The sequence below is a fragment of the Pyxicephalus adspersus genome, chromosome 4 (genome assembly GCF_032062135.1).
Source record: "Pyxicephalus adspersus chromosome 4, UCB_Pads_2.0, whole genome shotgun sequence".
Taxonomy (NCBI): domain Eukaryota; kingdom Metazoa; phylum Chordata; class Amphibia; order Anura; family Pyxicephalidae; genus Pyxicephalus; species Pyxicephalus adspersus.
Window position 1 is genome coordinate 851,988 of NC_092861.1, and position 23,808 is coordinate 875,795.

General features: G+C 41.5%; 1 protein-coding gene across 1 annotated transcript; it reads left to right on the forward strand.

Moving 5' to 3' along the window:
* The first annotated feature begins 6,493 nt into the window (after positions 1 to 6,493).
* Positions 6,494 to 15,076, forward strand: LOC140328921 (extracellular calcium-sensing receptor-like). Its single transcript, XM_072408847.1, has 5 exons — positions 6,494 to 6,763; positions 7,801 to 8,637; positions 11,253 to 11,477; positions 12,330 to 12,453; positions 14,166 to 15,076. The coding sequence occupies exons 1-5, from the start codon at positions 6,509 to 6,511 to the stop codon at positions 15,074 to 15,076; spliced, it is 2,352 nt and encodes a 783-aa protein (XP_072264948.1). The 5' UTR covers positions 6,494 to 6,508.
* Positions 15,077 to 23,808: the final 8,732 nt, after the last annotated feature.

Genomic DNA, 23,808 nt, shown 5'->3' on the forward strand with positions numbered 1-23,808 from the left:
AGGTCCGGTCACTTTCACCTGCGCAACATTTCCAAAATCCGCCCCTACCTGTCCCCTGAGACCACCAAACTCCTTGTACACTCTCTTATATCTCGTCTGGACTACTGTAACCTCCTCCTCTCTGGTATTCCACTAACCTGACTCTCTCCTCTACAATCTATTATAATAGACAGGTTCTCATACGGGCGGCACCCATCATATACTGTAATAGACAGGGGTTGCACCCCAGATATAATAGATAAGTTCTCATCCAAGGGAGGCACCCCTCAAATAATAGACAGGTCCCGATACAGGGGGCAGACCCCTCATATACCAGACAGGTGGGGGGGTATTAGTGGAAGGGGGAGGAGATTGGTCCCCTTTAGGGGGTATTAGAAGAGGGCGGCAGGCAGCACTGTGATAATGATCAGTTACTTTTCAGCAGAGAGGATGCAGCCACTTTGTACAGATGAGAGGCCCACAGGGGTTCTGTGTGATTTGACTTCCCAACAGGTAAGCAGGGGTGTAGTGGGACAGGCACAGGTGTTAACGTCATGCATTCACTTTTTTCAGGAATAAGCATGCATGCCTACCTTTATTTTGCAAAGAATTCTTTTGGTGGTCCGCGGCTCTGGCCAGTCTGCCCCCCTGCGGGGTCAGGAGAAGGACCCCACTGGGTGGGGGGTGTACCGTCCAGAGCCGCGGACCACGTCGCTTATTTTATGATTGCACTCCTGCAGACAAGTAACTTTGTGGGGAGGGGTGGGGTTAGGGGTTGGGTTCTGGGTAGGATAGGCATCATGCGGAGGGGTGGTCAGACACAATGAAGGGGGGTTGGGGATAACATTAGGCAGCAATGTGGGTGTGCAGTGTGGTTGCTGTGTGGAATAGTGAGAGATCACAGAACAGAACCCTGAAGGTGGTGACAACCAGCAGAGGGCGGTGGCAACCAGCAGAGGGCGGTGGCAGTAGAGAATGGTGACAACCAGTAGGGGGCAGTGAAACCAGCAGAGGGTGGTGATATCCAGCAGAGGGCGCTGACATCCAGAAAGAGGGCAGTAACAACCAGTAGAGGTGTGAAGGCTCTTTTTCACTATAGATTCCCATTTCCACTTCTCTCAGCTTAGTGAATATGTACATGTGAATATTCACATCAGCTTGATGTGTACAGAAGTAAATGTTCCTTCTCAGCTTGGTGAGTGTAGAAAATGCTGTCATAGTTTTGTGTACAGGGAGGTGCAGCACCTAGTAAAGTTTTCTTCTTTCCTTACTATGAAGTAATCATTGGAAGCCATTGTTATGCAACAATATACGTTTTTATGTTTTTGGCTGCAGGGGGCGCTGTGAGATCGTTGTGTCCCCTCACCCCCCTGCACCCTCCAGCTACAAAATAGGACTAAACCAGCCCTCATTTTATCTAAGTGAACTGATCGGTTTGTTAGCCTTTCATGTGATAAGTGATATAAAAAGAGAAAAGCCCAGATAGGAAAGGGTTACCTAACCGGCCTCTGTTACCCCCTCCTGCATTCCATAGAGTAATATGGCAGCCAACCCAATAGTCATGATACCCTGTTACCCAGCTCCTGAGTGTCCTTACCATGGGCCTGGCAGCATTTACTGAACATTGCAGATTACAATGACCTGGGGTGTTGCCAGGCTGTATAAGTCAGCTGATAAAAGGTCCCAACACTGAACCCTGGGGTACACCACTAATACCCTTACACCATTCAGAGTATGAATCATTAATTACAACTCTCTGGATGGGATCTTTAGGCCAGTTCTCTATCGATTTACAGATTGACTTTTCTAAACCTATTGACCCTAACTTGCATATTAACCGTCTGTGGGGTACAGTGTCACATGCTTTAGCAAAGTCCAAGTACACTATATCAACTGCTATTCCACTGTCTACCTGTTTACTTACTTCCTCATAAAAAAAGAGTAAAATTGTTTGACAACTTCTGTCTTTCCTGAAGTCATGCTGACTATCACTTATTATTTTCTATCAGAAACTTCTCTATGTGGTTCTTTATCAAACTCTCTAAGACCTTTTCACCTCTGGATGTTACACTAACGGGTCTGTAGTTACCTGGTAATGACTATGCTCCCTTTTAAAGATAGGAACCACATTGGCCTTACGCCAATCCATCGGTACCTTGCCAGTGACTAAAGAGTCTCTAAAAATTGAAATTAATGGTTTTGAAATAACTGAGCTCAGCTCTTTGAGGACACGTGGATGTAATCCATCAGGTCTTGGTGCTTTGTCAACCTTAATTTTTCCCAGCTGTTTCTCTATCATATCAATTCTGAGCCATTGTGACTTATTTAAGGCAGAGACATTGCTATTATTAATTTAGACTTGAGCTCTGCCATTTTACTTCATGTACACCGAGCTAAAAAAGGTGTTTAGTAAATCTGCCTTGTCTTTAGCCTCATTTACCAACCCAGCGACATCCTATAAGGGGCCTACATGCTCAGATCTGAACTTTTTGTTATTAATATAGCAAATTGAAAAAAAAATTGGGGGTTTGCCTTACTTTCCTTTGCAATCTGTTTTTCATTTTGAAGTTTTGCACATTTTATCTCCTTTTTACATCTTTTCTTATATTCTTTAAAGGTTTCAAATGATGACGGTGATCCTTGATTTTTATATTTTTGGAATGCCGTTTTCTTGTACCTTATGGCTTTTTAACATCAGCTGTGAGCCACATAGGTTTTCAATTTAAACTTAAACCCCGTAAACTTATTACCCATTGGAATATATTTTTCAGTTTGCTTTTGTAGAACAGACTTGAAACATTCCCATTTCTGTTCTGTGTTCTTTGAGGACAATATTGTCTTGGTGAACAGGCTCCTTATACCATTGCTGCTTTTACCATCATTGTTTGCCAAATCATTTTGTTTTTTAGTATAACTAGTACTGCACAATCCAATGTTTGTAACATGGGAAGCTCCTTACAATTATCCATATTCTTCCCCCAACTATCCCCAATCCACCCTCCATTAGTGTCTGACCCCTGACTAACCTTCCTGCCACCTTATTTACCTGTCCCACCCCCCTCTGTCCTAGTTTAAATCTCCCTCCACCATTTACCTAAATCTTTCCCCTAGCACAGCAGACCCCCTTTCATTTAGGTGCAAACCATCTCTGGCATACAGGTTGTACCCCAATGAAATGTCAGCCCAGTGCTCCCTGAACCCAAACCCTTCCCTTCTACACCAGGACTTAAGCCATGCGTTTAGCTTTGTCCAGAGAACATAACCTTGGAGGTCCTTTTCTTCAGATTAAAACCTAGTTCTCTAAACTGATTTTTAAAGATCCTCCATCTTCCATTTATATTGTCATTGGTTTCAACATAGACCAAGACAGCTGGGACCTCACCAGCTCCTCCCAGTAATTTGTCCACTTGGTCCACCACATGCCGAGCCCTGGCACCGGGAAGACGGTTGAAGGGATCCGGGCAACAAACTATTCTATCCGTCCTCCTGATGATAGACTCTCCTATGACAACCAATTGTCTTTTTCTTCCTGTGTTTCGCCCCGGACCACTACTAGATGGGCTGCTCTTCCGGCTGTTAGGGGTAGCAGTAACATCTAGAGTTGCCACCACTGGGTCTGCCACCTTCACATAACTTTGCAAACATTTTGGAGTTCTCAAACACAGGGCTGGCCTTCCCTTTCTGGGGGCCCCTACCACTCCCTCTATTTACATTAACCCAACTCCCTACATGCTCATCCTGACTAACCTCTCCACCCTCCACATCTAAGCCATTAACAGGAGACCCCTCTCAAGGTGTTCCAGTGATTTCAGTGTTGCAATGCGCTTCTCCAGCTCTCCAATACGAGATACCAGAAATGTGACTTGCTCACATCTGTCACAGCGGTATTCACCTAGGAGCTGTTACTCCATTTGTGCATACATGAGGCAGACTGTGCACTGAACCAAACCTTCCACCTTGCTACCACTCATTTTTCCCAGTTACAATTTTTGTTTACAGAGAGTTATAAACGTTTACTTACAGTTTGTGGTTACTCTAAAGATTTTACTCCTTTTGTTTCCACTTGATTAAAAGTCCACTTGCTTCCAAATTATGTTCCTACTATTGGCACCTAATTTAGGCCACTTTATTGGAATGTAAAACATTGGTGGTAAACGTAGCATTGTATATATTGTTCTGTATTTTACATTAATGTATAGACCAAAAGGGAGATTGTTAAATTAGTTCTTTGTTATGGATTACATTGTATCTCTCAAACATCTGCTGCCAGTATATTAGGGTAAATAAGGCTAATAATATTGTAACTTTGTAACAAGGAGCTTCATTTGTCCAAAACAGCAAAAGTTCCACCAGTAAGATGACAAGACTCAGAATATTAGATTATTAGATGATTAGACTCAGATTACACGAGGGAGGGCAGTCAGTTCTACACGATCTGCACCTAACAATGTACACAGACTCACATCCACAAAACTTGTATTCAGCATTCCTTGTTTTACAAATGAATTTCCTGAAAAGACTAACCCTTAGCTCTTTAGTGGTAGCACCAGAAAGCTCAACTTCTCCTACAAACTTACCAACCTACTTATGAACTTACTTACCTCCCTATCTTCCAGTTGGATTGGCTGAACATACTCTGGCTCTAACAACAAGAAACTCTAATAAATGGCCATTACAAGAAGACTCCTGCAATTCCTCCTCCTCCTTTCATGGTTGGATGAGTGTCAGTCTACCCCCAGCTGCACCCTTCAAGGTTGGCCAATGGAAACCTTCTCACAATTTGGGAATATTTTGATTGGAGCAGCTTTTGTTGTTCATTCTGAATTTGTCTTTGAACGACCGACCTTCCAGATGGAGCCAAAGCCAGTTTCTTGTACAGGGTGAGTTCTGGAGCCCAAAGAGATATCCATGAGCTTGTTTTCTGCTATTGGTCATTCAATGTAGAATCTCTGTTGTATGAACTTCTCATTATAAATTCTCATGCAAGACAAAATACCACAGGAAGTGAAAGCTGCAGCCAGATATCATGATTAAACATTTAAACCCATCTCCAGGCAATAATAACCCCCTTCCACCTCCATCTTATCTATTTAGCCTTTATTTACCCTAACATCTGGAGCAGTGATAAACCCACCATCTTTAGATGATGAAATCAATTAAATATAGATGAAGGAAGTTCCTGTGGGGAAGCGTGGAGGGGGTCAGTTGGTATTGGACCTTTTAACTTTTTGAAGCAAATAGTTTTGGGCCATTTCCCATCTCATGACTACAGAACATGAACAGACATTCATTCATGATTGTGTCATCTAAAGAAATACATGCTGACCCTCCATGATGGATGAACAAGGATGGCTCCAACAATCTGGAGAGAAAAGCAGACAAAACATTGTCAGGGGGTACAGTGATTTCTTTGATAGTTAGTAAATACCTTATGGGGTTACCAATTGTTTGGCTTGAATCTCCTTACCATGAAAAATAAAGTCAGATAATAGGCCACTTCAGAGCATCTAAAACATTCAGTTGGGGTCAGCACAAAGAAGGTTCAAATAATTATAGACTTAGATGTAAATCATCTACATAGGAAAATATTTAAATATCTTTTAGAAATCAGCCTTAAATCACTGCCAGAGCCATATCCTGCTCCACCATTTTCCTTCCCTATCCTATAGACAGGGAACAGACTGGGATTATATGAGTGGTGGCTTAAATTCTCCAATAACGGGGAATAAAAACTCAATGGATTCATCTTGTTGATATAGAAAGTGGAATCTTCTGAATCTCAGTTGATTCATCTGGTGTTTGTACATATTTAGAAACAAATTCTTCACATGTTCAGGAATATTTACAAAGTAATTCTAGTATGACTTTACCCTCCGGTAGCGTTGTATGGGAGGGAAAACGTCTAACTTACTTGGGAATTTTAGGTAGGATGACGTTAGCTAAGACATCTGAATAAATATTTATGGGTCACACATCCAGGGAGTCCCCAATCAGGCCCTCTTTTAGTAAAGAAAACCAATACCTTGGTATTTGTCTATTGTAATCCATGTTCCAGTTTAAGAATTTCATTTATATGCAAGTATCCATGCTGGGTCTATTTAACATTTCTTTACAATAGCAAATGTATTACAAAAGTCTTAAGATAAAATTAATTTTATACATATAGTAAGAAGTGATAATTATTTAGGAACACAATGGATTGTTTGGATTTTGTTTGCAGTTAGGTGCCAATATCTGTACTCGGTATGAAGGAACATAGGAAGAGTTTACAGACATATGGATGAAGTTCTTGAAGGTCTGGTACAGTCACGTGATGGAAATTATTTTCTCTGTGTGTATTAGAGCGTTATATGTAGGGATAATTCAATTGTTCTGAGCCTTTTCCGTATACTCCAAAGGTTTTCAATACATGTGATGGAGAACAGATGAATGTGTGCACCTAGCATGATACATATGTACCCTGACCTCTCAATGTTCTCTGATCCTTGGTAGGTTCCACATTCGTTATTATAGGGATGTTCTGGGCCTCATGTTTGCAATGGAAGAAATTAACAATTCTCTGGATTTGTTACCTAATATCACTCTGGGCTTCAGCCTTCTGGATTCCTGTATGTCAGAGCTCCGAGCTGTGGGAGGAGTTCTGTCCCTGCTGTCAGGACTTGGAAACCCCTATTTGGGATATGAATGTCATACACCTTCAGTCATGGTTGGGATTATAGGTGAACATTTTTCTGCCTTATCTCTTCCCATTGCCCAGGTGCTTGGTGCCCTCCATTACCCGCAGGTATCTTATGCTAAGGTTCTATGAATGTGTACAACTAATACTGTGCAGAACTCTTCTAAAGCCTCAATTCTTTGTGATGGGTTTCATATTTTACAAATAATCCTTCTAGATTTTGGTCCATGATGACATGAATGCATCCCACAATTTCTGTAGACTAAGCCGCACATTCATGTTTTGGATGCAGCTAGTGGTCTTCCATCCGTATGCCTCAGCAGAATAAAGAATCATTGCATGGGCTGAATGTTTGTAGTTTTGGTGATCTGTTCTGATCTTGGCTGACAGGAACCCAATGCAATCTTCTTCTCATGTAGCCCATCCACCTCCAGGTTCAATATGTGCATATAAAAAGCTTTTCTACCCCCCCCCCCTCCTATAGTTGTAATGAGAGAATATCAGAGATCCAGTTTTAGCAGTTTGGACCAGTATGGCCATTCTCCATTGTCCTCTTCATCTACATCTGCAGGGCTGCTGCTCCCGGGATTTTTATTCACTATTCTGGACAAATTCTGTCCATTCTGTGTGTAAATCTCACAGTATTGGGTAATAAAGAAATACTCAAACCTGGCACCAAATACCACCTATCTGGCACCAACAATCATACCATGGCCACATAATGTGAACATTATCCGAATCTGAGTGAATGAATCATTGCATGAAGAATCCGGTGTACAGGTGTTCCTAATAAAAAGCTTGGGTGCATGTAAATAATTATTTATGTGTTACAATACCTTATTTGTATGTACAGTTTGTACTTATATATCCCAGCAATTGAACACCTCCAGTAATGTAACATCTATAGGTAGGAGTCTCCTCACTTTCATGGTAACAAGCTATGTGTGTGACATATCATGTCATGAGAACGGCACATGTCAGCAATTTATAGTACACTGAGTATGTAGAAATGTATTTAGAAATTACTTTATACTTCCTAATTGCCAAGTAAATCTCTTAATGTGTAAAATGATGATCACTTGTTACATTTATAATTATGCTTCCAATAATTCTAAACAAATGTTTCCACATTATTCCATTTGCAGATCAGTCATGGGGCGACCCTGTCAGCGCTCAGCAATAAAATATTTTTCCCATCCTTTTTCCGCACTATGCCGAGTAACCTCTTTCAGAACATTGCTCTCACCCAGCTGATTAACCAGTTTGCTTGGACTTGGGTTGGGATGTTGGTGGTGGACAATGATTCCGGGCAGCAGGGTGCCCAGGTTATACGAAATGAAATAGAGAGAAATGGAGGCTGTGTTGCTTTTTTGGAGAAAATCCATTTAAGTTATTCAGCCACACAGATCAAGAGAGTGGTGAAAGTCATTAAAGGAAGCTCTATCAATGTGATTCTTCTGCATAGCCCCGAGGTCCATGTGAAGGCCCTGCTAGATGCCATGTTTGATGATGGAGTCACTGGGAAATTCTTCATCTCCTCAGCTTCCTTTATAATCACACCTGGTCTTTTCTCCAAGAAAGCCTGGAAGATTCTCAATGGGACAATTGGATTGGTTCCCAGTGCTGCCTCCATGCCAGGATTTGAGGAGTTTCTTCTAAACCTTAACCCTAATTCCAGTGCCACATACCCATTTATTAGGACGTTCTGGGGCAAGGCTTTTAGCTGCCACTGGCCCTTTGAAGATCAAGTTGATGAGAAGTCATTTATGATGGAAGACATGAGCTGCACCGGTGAAGAAAAGATTTTAAGCAATATTTTCCAGTTGTTTGAGATAAATGATCTCAGCTTGACTTACCATGCCTACCTGGCTGTGTATGCATACACACATGCTCTGCATTCATTGCTTGGCTGCCCAACCTTATCAGAGGGTTATGTCAGCCACCAAGTATGTGCAAATATTGGGGACGCTCATCCCTGGAAGGTGCGTGACAAAAGATGCATTCAATTGTTAGAGCTTGATTATGGCATTTCTGTATATGCTTGTATACAAGAAGTACTAATATGATTGATAACCAAAGCTAATATTCACTTCCAGCATTCTATATCCTCACCAAAAAAAATGCGAGCATGATGAACCTTCTTCAGTTGAATACCTAAGTTACATTATTATTATGTTCCTAGATTTTCCAACTTTCCTAATTTGTATAAATAGGGAATCGATATTTCACAGTGATCAATAGATACTACAGTAAATAATTTTTGGGAATTTGTAAATTTTTGTTGGATAGGTTTAAAAGAATAAAATAAATATGTGAAAAGTCACAAAAGTACAACCAATAAAATAAAAGAAGGAAAGAGATAAAGAGCCAGGCTATACAATAATATGTACAATCATCCAATATTAGGAAGAGGAAAGGTAAAGATAAGATGCCAAAAACCTTTGCAACAGTGTGTGTACGTATCCACGATCCTTCCGTTGCATTATATTTACTGATCCAACCAAGGACTTTACTACCACGTACGTATGATACTGGTTGGTATCTTGCAGGATCATTCATCTTTCATACATTTCTTTCTTAGTACGGACCCTAACTCAGAAAGGTTAAGCATATATACACGCAAAAGTTGATAGTATCTTTGTGGCCAACCTCCGAGATAAGGGTGGAAGTTGGATCACCGGATGACCTAAGAGATGATGAAGCAGCCAGCAGCTGACAAACTCGTATTAGCTATCATTCCCAGAAGATGTTTTCCAGAGCACCACCAGCAACGATCCCAATGGGAACTGAAAAGACGACGGAGCAATGGAGTTTGGTACCATTGAAAAAGTATTAAATACTCAATAAAGAGCACCCAGAGGTAAGTCTATATTTAGCATTTCATTGCCTCCAGATTGTAATCAGCATCTTTGCAGCATTCTAATAATACATAGAGGAACTATATCACAATATTGTGATGATAATAATTGTAGGCTGTTGGTGTTGGTGTTTGGAGTGCGGGCTGGGAAAACCATCATGGTCCCAGACAACTTGAAAGCTAAGACAATCTTCAAGCTGCCTTGTTTACATTCTAAAGAGAATAATTTGCTCCATGCCTAACTTTCAGCAGCTTTTGACATCTACCAGTGCTTTATCTGAGGAGGAGGTCATTGATTGCCCCCCCCCCTAAAAACTTGGCATCTCATCACCTTTGTCACAAGCTCAACCAGTGGTCAATCAGTGGTCAATATTTCTAACCTTACTGAGGTGGCACATCGGAAACCATGGATTCATGCATCTCGCTATGCAATGACCAGCAACCTCCCTCCTAGGAACCCAACAAATCCCCCAGCCTTGGTGTGTAGATGTGCACTGTCCCTGGTTTCTGTAAATGTAAAGCACAATGCAATGCATCTCACAGGCCGGTAACAAGAACACAACTCACCAAACACAGCGCAGTCCCTGATGGGGTAATGACTGAATGCCTAAATGATATCAATTATGGACCAGAAGGTCTCTTACACCCTGTTAGTGCTTTCCTTTCCTTTATAAATATGGCCAATATGGGGAATCCCTTACTCAGTTTCCTTGTATTCCTCTATCCAGCAGCATGGGCTTGTATTGCCAAAAATGTACCAAACACCACACAGGAGACACACAAATATATCATGAACAAACTCATCATTACAGAAAATCTCCTTTTTACCTTTCCCCAATCTGTTGTTATAAGGTCATCAAGGCAATAAAAGTCCAACCCTGGGGACTTCATTTTGCCGATTGATCTATCCTGGAATATAAATGAGCTGAGCCTATAACATAACGGCCATAAACTTGTCCTGTAAAAGCTGGGGCTGGCACATCCATCACCTCAGATGTTTTATGGGGTCTATTTAAAAAGCAGTGAATCTGACATTCACACAACATTGTGATTCTGATCAGAAGTCATCGATGTTTAGACCAAATTTATTAGCATCACCATGCATTGGTCATCTTAAAAACTCTGTGATGGTTTTTTTCAAATGAATATTTTTTTATCATGATCATGTTATTGATGACATGGAAATCACATGACCCAGACCCACTCTGAGCGGTTTCATCAGTACATAGCTATGGATGAATGTGATGTATTTGCAGTAATCGTGTGAACATGAGGATGTATATGGGACGTATCCATGGCATGGGGAATAATTTGGGAGGGCAGGTAATATACGGATTGGAGGTAGGAAGAAGGTAAATACTGCCATGTAGGATGGTTGTGAGCCAAAAACCAGAAGAAGCCTCTTGGTGATGTGGTGGGAAATCGTTTTATCAATCATTCCTAATACTGGTTTATTGCTGCAACTATTACAAAGACTATTGGTGACGTCACACAGATCTGATGGAAAAAACTGATTATTGGAAAGCTGAAGTCACAGTGGGTGGGGCCCTTGTGGTAGGAAGGGGTGGAGTCAAAAATCTCTCCAATGAAATTCTGTAAAAAAGATGAATTCATGTAAATGTATGAATAATGTATGACAATCTTTTCCCAATATTACCATTTATCAGAATATCTCCTAACTGCTGCCATATCTGGATAATTATCATGAAAAGCTCTTGTCTGGTGTCCCCAATATCTCAGGTGCTCCGATACCTCAAGAAAACCCATTTTCACACAAAGTCTGGGGAAGTGATGAGGTTTAATTCTAATGGTGACCTTCCTGCATCGTATGACATCATGAACATCCAGATCCTGAATGGGAGCTTCAACATGGTCAAAGTGGGTAGGATCGACCCCGAGGCCAAAGTGGGGGAGAAGATAAGCCTGAACATTAGCGCCATCCTGTGGAATGAACACTTTACACAGGTGATTATTCTGTTCATGCTGAATAATAGGATATGGAAAAGGTAAACATTCAAACATGGCTTCCCTCAGTACATGCTGCACCCCACCTGTAAATGTAATAATCCAGCATAGTGATTACCACCAACAGATGTCTGGATTAATCCCCCACTAACACTACTGTCCCATAGCTCCATGTGCCTTGGATATCTGTTGTTCTGCCAGAAATCCAGCAAGCACATAAGACCTGCCCAGTTCTCTCATCTTTATGTCTTGGAGAAGAGGGAGATGTTTTGCACTGCTCCTCCATGAATACCCCAGGGATTCAGGTTCACAGGTCCCAAATAAAAGGAGAAAATGCAGCCCCCACATCTAAGCATTTTTGTTTTTGGATTTAGATATAATTTAACTTTACACAAACATGTACATACATAATACATAGAAGGAACTTGCTTAACAAATAATTGGAATTTTTGTCTATTAACTTTTGCAATGAATAAATCCAGGAAACAGAGACAGGACCCAACTTATTTCTACTGCAGTTCATCATTGCAGCCTGGTCACTTCCCGCCCCCATTCTATGGTTGGACAATAAATTAGAAGCAGAAGACTGATAACCTCATCTCTCCCCTTCTATCATAGTATTTGTTATTGCACATTTGTGCTTTCAATGTAACAGGTTGGCTAAGATGAACCCTATCCCAGTCTCACATGCTTTAACGCGGGTTGGAGGAAGCTGGTGATAAGTCATTTTATGGTACAAACATTCTTATTTTTTACACATTTATTCATTTATTTCATTTGGTATGTAAAGTGTAAAGAAAACAGAGCAGAATAAGGTGGATGTAACGGGTGAAGATTTTGTCTCCTCGGCAGGTCCCAATCTCAGTGTGCAGTAACAGCTGTCAGCCTGGGTACAGGAAAACCCCTTTGGAGGGAAGACCCCTTTGCTGCTATGACTGCATCCCCTGTTCTGAGGGAGAGATGACCAATTACACAGGTATGCTATGGGGAAGCTGCTCTTCCTGATTTCATTTGGGTGCTTTAAAAATCCTTTAAAGAGACCCCTGGGATGCTTTGCTGAATCTGATCCAGGTATTTTCAAGGTAAAGTCAGCAGAGTCCCAAACACCTGGACTAATGTTGAAGAAATGTCACCACTGGCCTGAGTATCAATGAGTGGACGAGAGATGAAATATTTTCAATGTTACAAAATGAGAAAATGTGTTTAATGGTTATAGCTAAACCATAGTTTGGGTGAATGAAACCTTAATGTGCTTGTTAAAGGAATTTCCTAAGAGAAAAAACACAATGTCAATACCCAATACAGGTGTGACCATTGCTGTTCATTGTACGACTTCTAGTGATGATGATGGTTGTTCAACACCCCTTGAAGGTTCTGGTGCAAAGGCCGGCAATGCAGGAGAGCTGGAGATCAACCTAAACACCATGGAAAAAAGATCACCAGGGAAAAATATAAAGATAAGTGTGAATGTTCCAGAATAAATTGTAGAGCAGAGAATGGTGTAATGTGAAGTGAGTGGGAAGCCCAGTAAATGGGGGTGAGGTGGGTGGTGGGCACTGTGGTGGAGGAATGATTTGAGTAGAAGACGTTGGTGTAGGGAGGAAAGTGGGGGGATAAGAGGAGCTGTGTGTGGGGTACTTTGACCAAGAAGACAATGGGTGGCCAAGAGACCAACACTATTGTCAGCAAAAACTTTATTTGTACTGGGGGATGGCTGCCCATTATGTACAGACCTGCCCTACAAAGATCTGTAAGATTCTGTCCATCTCTTCTACCAAGTAACTACCAATATCTGTCAAATCGACCTATCCCACTCTTCTTCTTTCTTTTACTTCCAGTAAGAGTCAACCAGGTTTGCATTGTTATGATTATGGGGCTTGCAATTGTTTTATTGACTTAACATTTGCTTCCCAACAACAAATTCTTCATTCAGGCAAAGATAGAAGTCTGTTTCATTCACTTAGTAGAAGGTTCTTGTATCAGGTCAGGTCCTGCCATGGCTTCAGGAATATAACATCTACATAACCTGGGATTGGGGTTTAATACTATATTTAGGAATCACCCATTTCTGTGACACCCTCCTCTGCATGGAGTCTATCATAGCTTTTTGGATGTTTTTAATAGGTGGACTGTAACGATCCTGCTACAGAGCTAATGTTTGCCCAGTTAAATTATGACCTAGGATTAAAATTTCCTTTGGACCCTTTGTCCTTTTTAGAATATTAAATTGAGACCTTTATAAGAATACATCTACGATAATCTCTAGAAGGGATGAATTTTTCCTTCCACTTCTCCAGCCAGGGCAGGGATTTTCTATGTAGAAGGAAGGGCCTTTCTTTGCAGGATTGCATCGACTACCCAGAAATGAACAAAGTTACCATCCAGAATAGATTTCCTATACTGCTGGTACATAAAACTGAAGAAAACAGTTGTGTAACTTGTTTGTCACTTGAACACATTTGTTCAGGAAGCCCCATAGATGGTGGATTGTACCAGCCAGATGAGGAGCTTCTCACCTGATATCACAGCATAAGCCGCAGAATTAATGTGTATTCATTAAATATACAATATTTCTCCTGATGAACCTTAAATGATTACATAAAGCTGACCATGGATTCTGTTCAGGTACAGTAACTGATGAACTCATATTTACAGGTATTAATAAGTTATTTTTACATTCCTGTTTAGATGCTGATGAGTGCACCAAATGTCCTTCTGATCAGTGGACCAATGAGGAGAGAGACAGGTGCGTCCCGAAGGTCATAGAGTTCTTGTCATACACTGAACCATTGGGAATCATTTTGGTGATAACTGTTTCCATGTTCTCAGTCCTCACACTCTGCATCCTAGTCACCTACATTAAATATCAGGACACACCGATAATCAAAGCCACCAATAGGGAGCTGAGCTACGTCCTGCTGGTGTCTCTCATTCTTTGCTTTCTTTGCTGCCTTGTGTTCATTGGAAAACCATCCAGATTTAGTTGTCTCCTGAGGCAAACTTTCTTCAGTGTGGCATTCTCCATCAGTATCTCCTCTGTCCTGGCCAAGACTATCATGGTGATGCTTGCCTTCAAAGCCACCAGACTGAACAGTCCCTTGAGGAAATGGCTGGGTCCCACCATCCCTCATATAGTTGTAGGACATTGTTTAATTTGTCAGATCGGCATTTGTTCTTTATGGCTTTACAGGTCCCCTCCATTTCCAATAATAAACACTCAGAACCATAAGATAATACATGAGTGCGATGAAGGACAGAAAATATTTTTCTACATGTCTCTGGGGTTCATGGGATTTCTGGCCATGGTAAGTTTCCTGGTGGCTTTTCTGGCAAGGAATCTCCCGGGAAGCTTCAATGAGGCTAAACTGATCACCTTCAGCATGTTGGTCTTCTGTTGTGTTTGGATCTCCTTCATCCCGGGGTATCTGAGCACCAGAGGTAAATACACTGTGGCTGTTCAGATATTCGCTATCTTGGCTTCCAGTGCTGGAATGTTAGGTTGTATATTTCTCCCGAAATGTTATATTATCCTTCTGAGACCAGAGAGGAACAATCGAAAATTCCTATCAGCCAGTAAAGTGAGGAGAAAACTTGGATAATTAAATTCCTTCCTGAACAACGAGGCTGAGAAACAACTTTGCTGTATTGGTAACAAATTTTATTCCAGGGGTAACAGTGCAGACACACTCTTAGCTAATAGATTGCGTTTACAGGATAGACAGCACAAACTGTATAGGCTCAACATTTCCGGTTTTGGTCCTACTAGTCATCCATCAAAAATTCTGGAAGAATTCCAGAGGCGTCTCCCCTCTCTATACGCTGCTAAGGAAGTGGGACCTGTTGGTACACTGGAATCCTTCTTAGCATCAATACCTCTAACACTTATACTGGAGGCCTTGCATGCAACTTCAGAAGCAGAGGTTTCAGTGGAGGTAGTACATCGGGCCATCCGCAACTTAAAACTAAATAAATGCCCAGGTCCAGATGGTTTCTCGTCCACTTTCTATAAACAATTTAGCGACCTATTAACTCCTCATCTAACCAGCTTGTTCAACCACCTTTTGTTAGGTGATAAAATTGGCCCTGATACGCCTAATGCTAGCATTTGCATGCTCCCCAAGCCCAACACAGATCACTCCATTTGGGTAAATTATAGGCCCATCTCCCTTTGAAATTTAGATGTCAAACTATTGGTCGCTAACCTGGCCAAGCGCCTTAATACTGGTATCTTATCTCTAATTGGCAAGGACCAAGTGGGATTCATGCCCCAGAGGCAGGCAGGTGACAATGTCCGCCTTTTTATGCAGTTGAATAATCAAGGCCATAAAAAAGGATATCTGCAATGTTGTTATCTCTGGACATAAGAAAAGCCTTTGATACTGTTTCTTGGACCTACCTGCAGCAAATTCACAATTCACGAGGGTTCGGCCTACATTTTTGCGAGTGAATAGGTGCCTTTTATACTGAGCCTAAGGCATTTGTGAAGTATGCCGGCTACCACTCAGACTGTTTTCCGATCCAACAAGGCACCAGGCAAGGCTGCCCATTGTCACCACTTCTGTTTGCCCTGGTCATAGAGCCCTTAGCTATTTCAATCCATGAATGTCCAGATATTTGGGGATTAGAGGTAGCAGGCACACAGCACAAACTCTGCTTGTTTGCGGACGATGTTGTTTTATTTGTCACTAATCCTGTAATATCATTCCCCAATCTACACAAGGCCCTTGATAAATTCTCTGGAGTGTCTGGTCTCACTTTCAATCAGGATAAGTCTAAAGTCCTCAACATTTCTTGGTTGACCCTGGTCAAAGCTATGTTCTCATATCAGTGGGATGACCATGGTCTTCCATACCCAGGTATTCACCTGTCAGCAACCTATGGGGAAATGTTTGCTGCAAATTACGCTAATATTCTGAGGTCAGTCACCAGGATGCTGGACACATGGAAAACGTACCAAATTTCCTGGTTTGGGAGAATTGCCGACCTTAAAAAGACTGCATTGCCGAAACTCCTATATCTGTTTAGAGTGCTACCTGTGAATGACCCGTACTCCTTGCTCAGGTCTCTACAGCAAGTATGCCACATACGCCACTAGCTACACTTACACGGAACCCAGCCTTTATACCGTGTTATGATAACCCCAAGCATTTTGAGAGCTGGGTTGAGAATGGTTTTCATAGAGTTAAAGATATGGTGACGCCGCATGAACCATCCTTTGACTCTATTAGGGAGAAATATGAAGCTAGACCTACTGAATTTTTTCAATATTTAAACCTAAGGCACTATGTTCAGGCAACCCTGAAATACACTAGATCTCCCATGAATACCAACCAATTTGAACAAATTTGTGTTAGGGATTCAGTGAGTAAAGGTATTCGTTCTGTGGTCTATCGGCCCCTACTTTTGGCTGACTACTCCCACCCTCTATTGTATGCATCTAAATGGGAGAAGGATATTGGAAGACATGTATCCGAGGAACAATGGTAGCAAACGTGGGACGAGGCAGCACATGGTACTCCCAACGTGCAGTATCATGAAGCTAACTAAAAGCTCTGACTCCGATGGTACATGGTCCCTACTAGATTGGCGACATACCGCCTGTATTGTCCTGGAAGTTGTTTTCATGGCTGTGGGTCTCCAGGCACTCAGTACCACACTTGGTTGCAATGCCCCAAAATCAAGCAGTTCTCAACTGCTGTTTATCAAATTATATATACTATAGTGGGCAGAGGTATCCATAAGGACCTGTTTGAAGCCCTTTGAATATTACATACCCAGGGGAACCACCAAGAGTAAGTTTCGTCTTATGTTCTTTGTACTTACTGCTGCAAAGCAGACCGTAGCTAAATTTTGGTGGTCCGACATGCCCACTGTGGCACAAGTGAAAAAAAAAGTATCGAGTTATCTGATCAATGGAAATATGGTGGCTAGACTCCAGAATTGTTTGCTTATTTTCAAAAAGGTGTGGGATCCATGGATTGAGCACTATATGTCTGCAGATATTGATAGCTCTCTTCTTACCATGAGTGGGAGGATAGTTGATTTCTCTTCCCCCCTTTTGTTTTGTTTTCGTGCTCTATTGAGTGGTATTCGGGCAATCCCCATTGCCCCCCCCCCCCCCTCCACTTGTTCATCTTGTCTGGGTTTTTTATTTTTTCCTTAAGTGGCTTTATTTGGAGTATGGATAGTTATTCTGCTGTAAGAGAGAATGTTTATTATCGAAACTCAGCAGTGGTTGGGTTTGTTTGCATATATGATTTCTTTATTATACAGATGTTATATTATTTGTTTTGTATCACCCCCTGACGTACCAGTCTTAATAGCTCCATTTAGAGGGTTATGGTTCTACTATGTACACTGCATGTTTGTTTGTACGGTTAATTCTATGTGTCATGTTCAATGTCTATGTGTTTTTGAAAACGTAATAAAAACTTTTGAAAAAAATAAATAAATTCCTGTACAGAGATGACTCTCCAATCATCCAGATCTTTTATTTCCCTGTGTATTGCTGCTGTGAATGAGCCGCCCATATGAAGATGTCTCTAAGTCAGATATAGAAAGATTTGGGCATCCTTATACAGCAGTGGTGTGTTACAGAATTTAATAAATCTTTCAGAGGTTGGGTATTTATCTCAGAACAGTTGGCCGAGCCTGGGGTGGTGGAGGATTATGATGAGGGCAAAGTGACCGCCGTAAAACAAAACTGGAAGAGATGAGTTTTGTGGATAATATGAGTTTTTTTTCTGTATAGGTAAGAAAATATTGTTTTTCTTAGTATATAAAAAAAAAAAATCTAAAAAAAATGACTATTAAAAGGAAGAATCTATTTACCGAGTTACCAAATTTAATTGTCATGGCTGTTTATGTCTCCATATCTGCGGGGTAATATGTGCACTGCACCCCAATAAATACAAACATTTCTGCTGTGCTTCAAATTATGGGTTCTAAACTAAGGTTGGAATAACTGGAATCTGAATTGGAATTGATTTTGACCACCACTACTTATTATTAGGTAGATACATTCAGAAAAATAAGGGTATGGGACAATCCCACAAATGTACAGCAGTAGGTCCTTCCTATATCTCTCTATCTCCATCTGAAGTCCTCAACAAGCACATTCATATTCACTCAGCACATTCATATTCACGCAGAGGATTTTAACGCAGAGGATATTCCCCAGAATCCTGCAGCCAGAACAAGAAGAACACCCCACACTCATGTGACCTCAGTATGGTTTATTCAGCATTTTCAGACATTTGAAGAACCTTTAGCATGGCAGAAGCTGAAGAGTGTCTGGTGTGGAGCATCACCGATATACTGGATCCTCCAACATTCATCTTCTCCGGTCAGCCAATCGCTTTTTTCGTATAACCAGATATAAACATGATGGGTATAATGGAAGGACAGAAAGGGAAAAAGAAAAAAAAGAAAGAGGAAAAATGTAAGAACACAGCACTCATGTAGATGTATACACAGGTATGGAGTAGTCTGGACATTTATGGCCCAGAGTTGGGGGTGAGGTTATTTTGAACTATATTAGATAATATTATATATGGGCACAATGGGGTCACCTCGTCCTCAGGTCCTTGCTTTGGTGTAATAATGAACCCCCCCCCCCCCCCCCCATTTTAGAAGTTACTATCCCATACAAATCTCATAACCTCCTGAACTTTTCATATAATTACTCTGAAAATTTCCAGCTCAATTTAATATATTTAAAGCCCAAACAAAGTAGGGGAGGAATAAATCTGCTTGCTACCTATTGTTGTTAATTCATATTCTAGAAACATGGCAGGAAATGAGAACATCTGACACATGAACAGGAGTCCTCATTAGGTGACAACGATAACATTTTGTATTTGTCATCACTTCTGTGTCTGCGAGAGGGGTCACTGGGAAACATAAAGGGGTAATCCCCCCAACAGGGACACAGACAGCACTACATACTCAGCACAGTGTCTTCCCTGCTCTATCAAATGATGGCTCTCACATACACATAAGTAATTATTAACCTGCCCCCACCCTAGCACTTCCTGTAGCCCCCCATGCTCATGGTGCTGAGACATCTCCAATAGTATCAGGGTAAGCACCTGAAGTCCCTGTCCAGTCTTCTTTATCTAAACAGAATGAAGGATTTAGAAAAATGGTGCCTGCAGTCCAAAGCAGGGAACGTACTGTGCCCAGACCTTTCAATTGCAGGCCCCGAGGTAGTATGGATTGTTATGCATGGACACGTATGGACCTCACAAACCCAAAGCATTGATGGACAATGGATAGGCAGCTGTAACTTACAAAATACTGGTTTGGTACACTGCTGAACGCACTTTGGGGTGCAGCACTTCAGGTTCCCAGGACAGCTGCGGTCACTCAGACATTGCGGAGGTGGAGGAGGATAAGCACATCTTGCAAGGGAAATTGGACATCTTCCGGGTTTCTCTGCAACACACAACCAGATTGTGATCACGGGGTCAGAAATCAATAAGTGTCCTCATCCCAAGACGTTAGCTGTGCACACCTGGCAGTTCTCAAGAAGTAAAATAAATAGTGTATCAGGAATAGCAGATTCCCAACCTGTCATTTATCATAATCACTGAGATCATGAATCTAATAAATCAGTAAAACAATAAAGGGGAGACAAAAGGCCCCCTAATCAGAGATAGCAATTATATGAATGAGCCCCAGAGGTCCCTGTATCATACAATAAGTCCCCGTACATTTATACCTTCCTATAGTACCATGTGGTAATATTTCTACATATCTGACATCTTATCATTCACCAGAGTTTCCCGTTACCTTTCATTGTTGGCACGCACTGGCGCCGGCAGTTTTTGTAGCAGCAGCGGTCGGTGCCTTGGCACTGCTCATCCCTGTCGCACTCGAATGGTGCAGGTCTTACATATATACAGATTATAGAACTGTGGTAAGGGCAGGGATTTTCCTTGGCTGCAGAGAGAAAATTGCTAAGATGAGGATGGAGGCAAATCAGAGATCTCCCCCCAGAGGGGCAATCACAGTCAATATAATAGAGAAGAGTAGACAATGAAGACCAATAGAGGCCGGGAATCTCCTCGGGGGGACACTGACGGCCTGAAGATAAGAAATCATGGAAGCGCCAACCCTCTAGTAAATGTCCTGGGGTCTATTAGATGTAGATGAGTCCACAGAAATTGTAGCCAATATATTTTGGTCCAACGTTTGTCACCTTTGGGGCTGTGAGGTGGTTATTCCAAATTCTGGACTGCTGTGAGTAATATTAGTGAAAGGAAATTTATGTTCCTCATATGGGCAGTTAGTTCATTAGCTTGTGCTACTGAGCACCATATACAACAGCATTTATACAGCAGTAAGAAATCTGGAGAGAGTCCAAAGATCTACCTACTGGATGGGTACATGAGAATGTACATTGATATGGATTAGATAATGAAAATATATAAATATAAGCCATTCTGGTCAATGTCTGCTTCTGTCATGTCTTTACTATGGAAAGTTTCCACAAGGTCCTCCAGTAAGACATCTGTATGGGTGGAGAGTTGGCACCTAATCCCAGGAATGAATACTGGGGCCCATCCTTACCAAACCCTCCACACAAGGGCCCAGCACTCTTCCTTTGTACTATATGACAATAAAAACATGGCAGGGGTCCCCATGCTTCTACACTTTGGACCTTCACTCATCTAAAGTGACCCAGAATTCTCCAGACCTGGCAGGACCAATAAGTGATAATGTGCTGAGCCGAACACTAACCCTCTAACATGACCACCAATTCGTCTTCCATAGAAAGATGGCGGCACTATGGTCTACGCCTTGAGGACAACCGTACATCTATTACCACAACGTGAGGGCCACCATCAGGTCAGGGGAAGCCCCACATTTTATTTAAGCGAATGGTTTATATATAGGGAGGCCTGGAACGCACGAGGAAAGGAGGATAGTGGAAGGCCAGCATGACTGAGCAGACAGCAGAGGGTTAATTGTTAGAAGAGGAACGTGCGGGAGAAGGTAAAGGGGAGGTAGGAGTTAAAAAGGTCAGGAAACGGAAATAGAGCCATTTTTTACAAGAGACAGCAGGAAGGGTGAAGTTTTCCCGCCCTCCCTCCCCTTGTTTTAGTTTTAATTTTAGGAACGTATATGGTTGTTGTGGTGGTTGAGGTCCTCGGGGGGAGTGTATTTTGGTTGATAGGTATGTTGGGGGGAACCCATCTAAGGTATGGAGTCCCCGGTTTGGTTGGAAGGGTCTGGTAAATTTGTTGGTGGGGGTCTGCACGAGGAAGGGTCATTGCGTTCCCGAGCTGGATGTATGGGCGGCTGGGAGCAATTTGTTTTAAGGTGCAGAGCCCAAGTTTTTAGAAATGGTGGACTTCAGAGGACCTGCAACTTGTGAGCAATATTTCTGAGTACTGTAATGTTATTTGTTGATTTGCTTATTGTTATATATTATTACATATTTAATTGTTCAGTTAAATAATTTATGTTTTTAATGGTTATTTATAATTAATATTTTGATATACGTTTATTTGTTCTTTAATATGTTATTAATATGTTATTTATCAAAAATGTGTTTAATAAAAGGCCTGCGGGCCATTTAAGCAACGTTTGTGTGTTCAATGTGGTGTAAGTTGGGGGGGGGGGTTAAGATAAGGGGGGTAATTGTGGGAGATTTAAAGTAAATGGGTTTGGTGGGAAATGTTTTGTTTGGGAAAGGTTTAGTGGGTAAGTTTTGTGATAAAGTTTAGAAGATTTGGAGGCATTAGTTGGGGGTGGTCGGTAGGCAAGTTGACTGAGCTATGTCTTGCCGCAGTCATGAAATTGATGGATTTATCATCTTATACTTTGTTATGCATTTAATAATATTTTTAAACCAAATGATTCCAAAGGCAGTAGAGCATTAGTTTTCTCCTCTCAAGCACTCTCTCTTTAATTGAAACATCAAAGGGTGAGGATTTCTACTTTAGAGGGGTCTGCGCTTTGGCTTACCGATATGTGTATATTTAGGCTTGTGATACTGTACTGTACAAACAACAATATTTTACAACAGAAAGTAGGGAAAAAGGTAACGAATCTTGAAGAGATGCTTAATGCCACACAATGACTGTTTATCTCTATATACAGCCCCAGTGGTAATAGTCCATTGTGTTCCCATCATACTGAATCAATTTACCGTCCAATGGCAGCAAACATCGTCTCCTGCACCCAGAGAAGCAGCACTTTTCCTCTCCTAGGCAGTGGTAGTCTATCCCACATTCATTCTTTATGCCCCACATGGAACCTACACACCTTGGATAGTCCACATCTGCAGGACATGTTCCAGGTTTCTCTGAAAAGGGGGAAGTAGAGGTGAAATGGGAAATACAGTTATGTCCATGCAATGTTCAGTAACAGAGATTATCATACAAATACAATTGTGCTTTTCCAGCCTTGTGGTCATAGTTGGTTGAAGACCCCTTCTGTTCCCCCATGGCTGTGCCCCGGGTTACAAAGCTAGCGCCATAAATACATGGGGTCACCAGTCTCATGTGGAGGATCTTGAGTACTGAGCTCTATAATAATATAAAACATCACAAAACTTTGTATCGGTTGCTGGAATATCCCAATAAACCGTAAACTACTCATCATCTGACCCAACAACTGATTGTCAGCATCCTAAATGTACTTTTATATGGTCTGTCAAGGATGCTGTGATATTGTCTTCTGTTGAAATACAACTCATCACCATAACAGAAGCCTCCACCGACTGCTGATTCTACATCCTCGGATACAATGATTGTATGAATAAGTTGAATATTTATATTGTCCTGTACAATGATTTGCTGCATATAGACTGCTGAGCAGATGACCATGACTCGGTGACTATTGGGTGTCCCTGACACCTCAAACCTAAATATTCTAGGTCCTAGGTAAGTCCCCAGGTCTTCTTCTTACTGCTGGAGGTCTCCCTTACATTGATTATACAGTAGTCCCTACACCAAACACAGACTTTCATCTTATGAAGCTAGTCGGGTCATCAAATTCTATCAAATTACAATACTTACCAAAATTGTCAGCAATGGTTACACTGACAGCAGTTATCCCCACACAAAGCTGGAGGAGTAGCAGGTAGAATCCGGTCCCTGGAGACATGTTTAACACCTAGAAATCGGTACGTTGATACAGTTTTTACATGGAATGTACAAGGTAGGGTGGCAACAAAAACATGGCAGGATCAGCATCCATACAATACATAATTGAAAAAGAACATTTTACATTCATCAATAAACAAAGCCCAGAAATCAAAACTCAATATAACACTGCTTTATATAGTTTATCTTTTGTCTAAATAGTAAAGTTAAAAAAA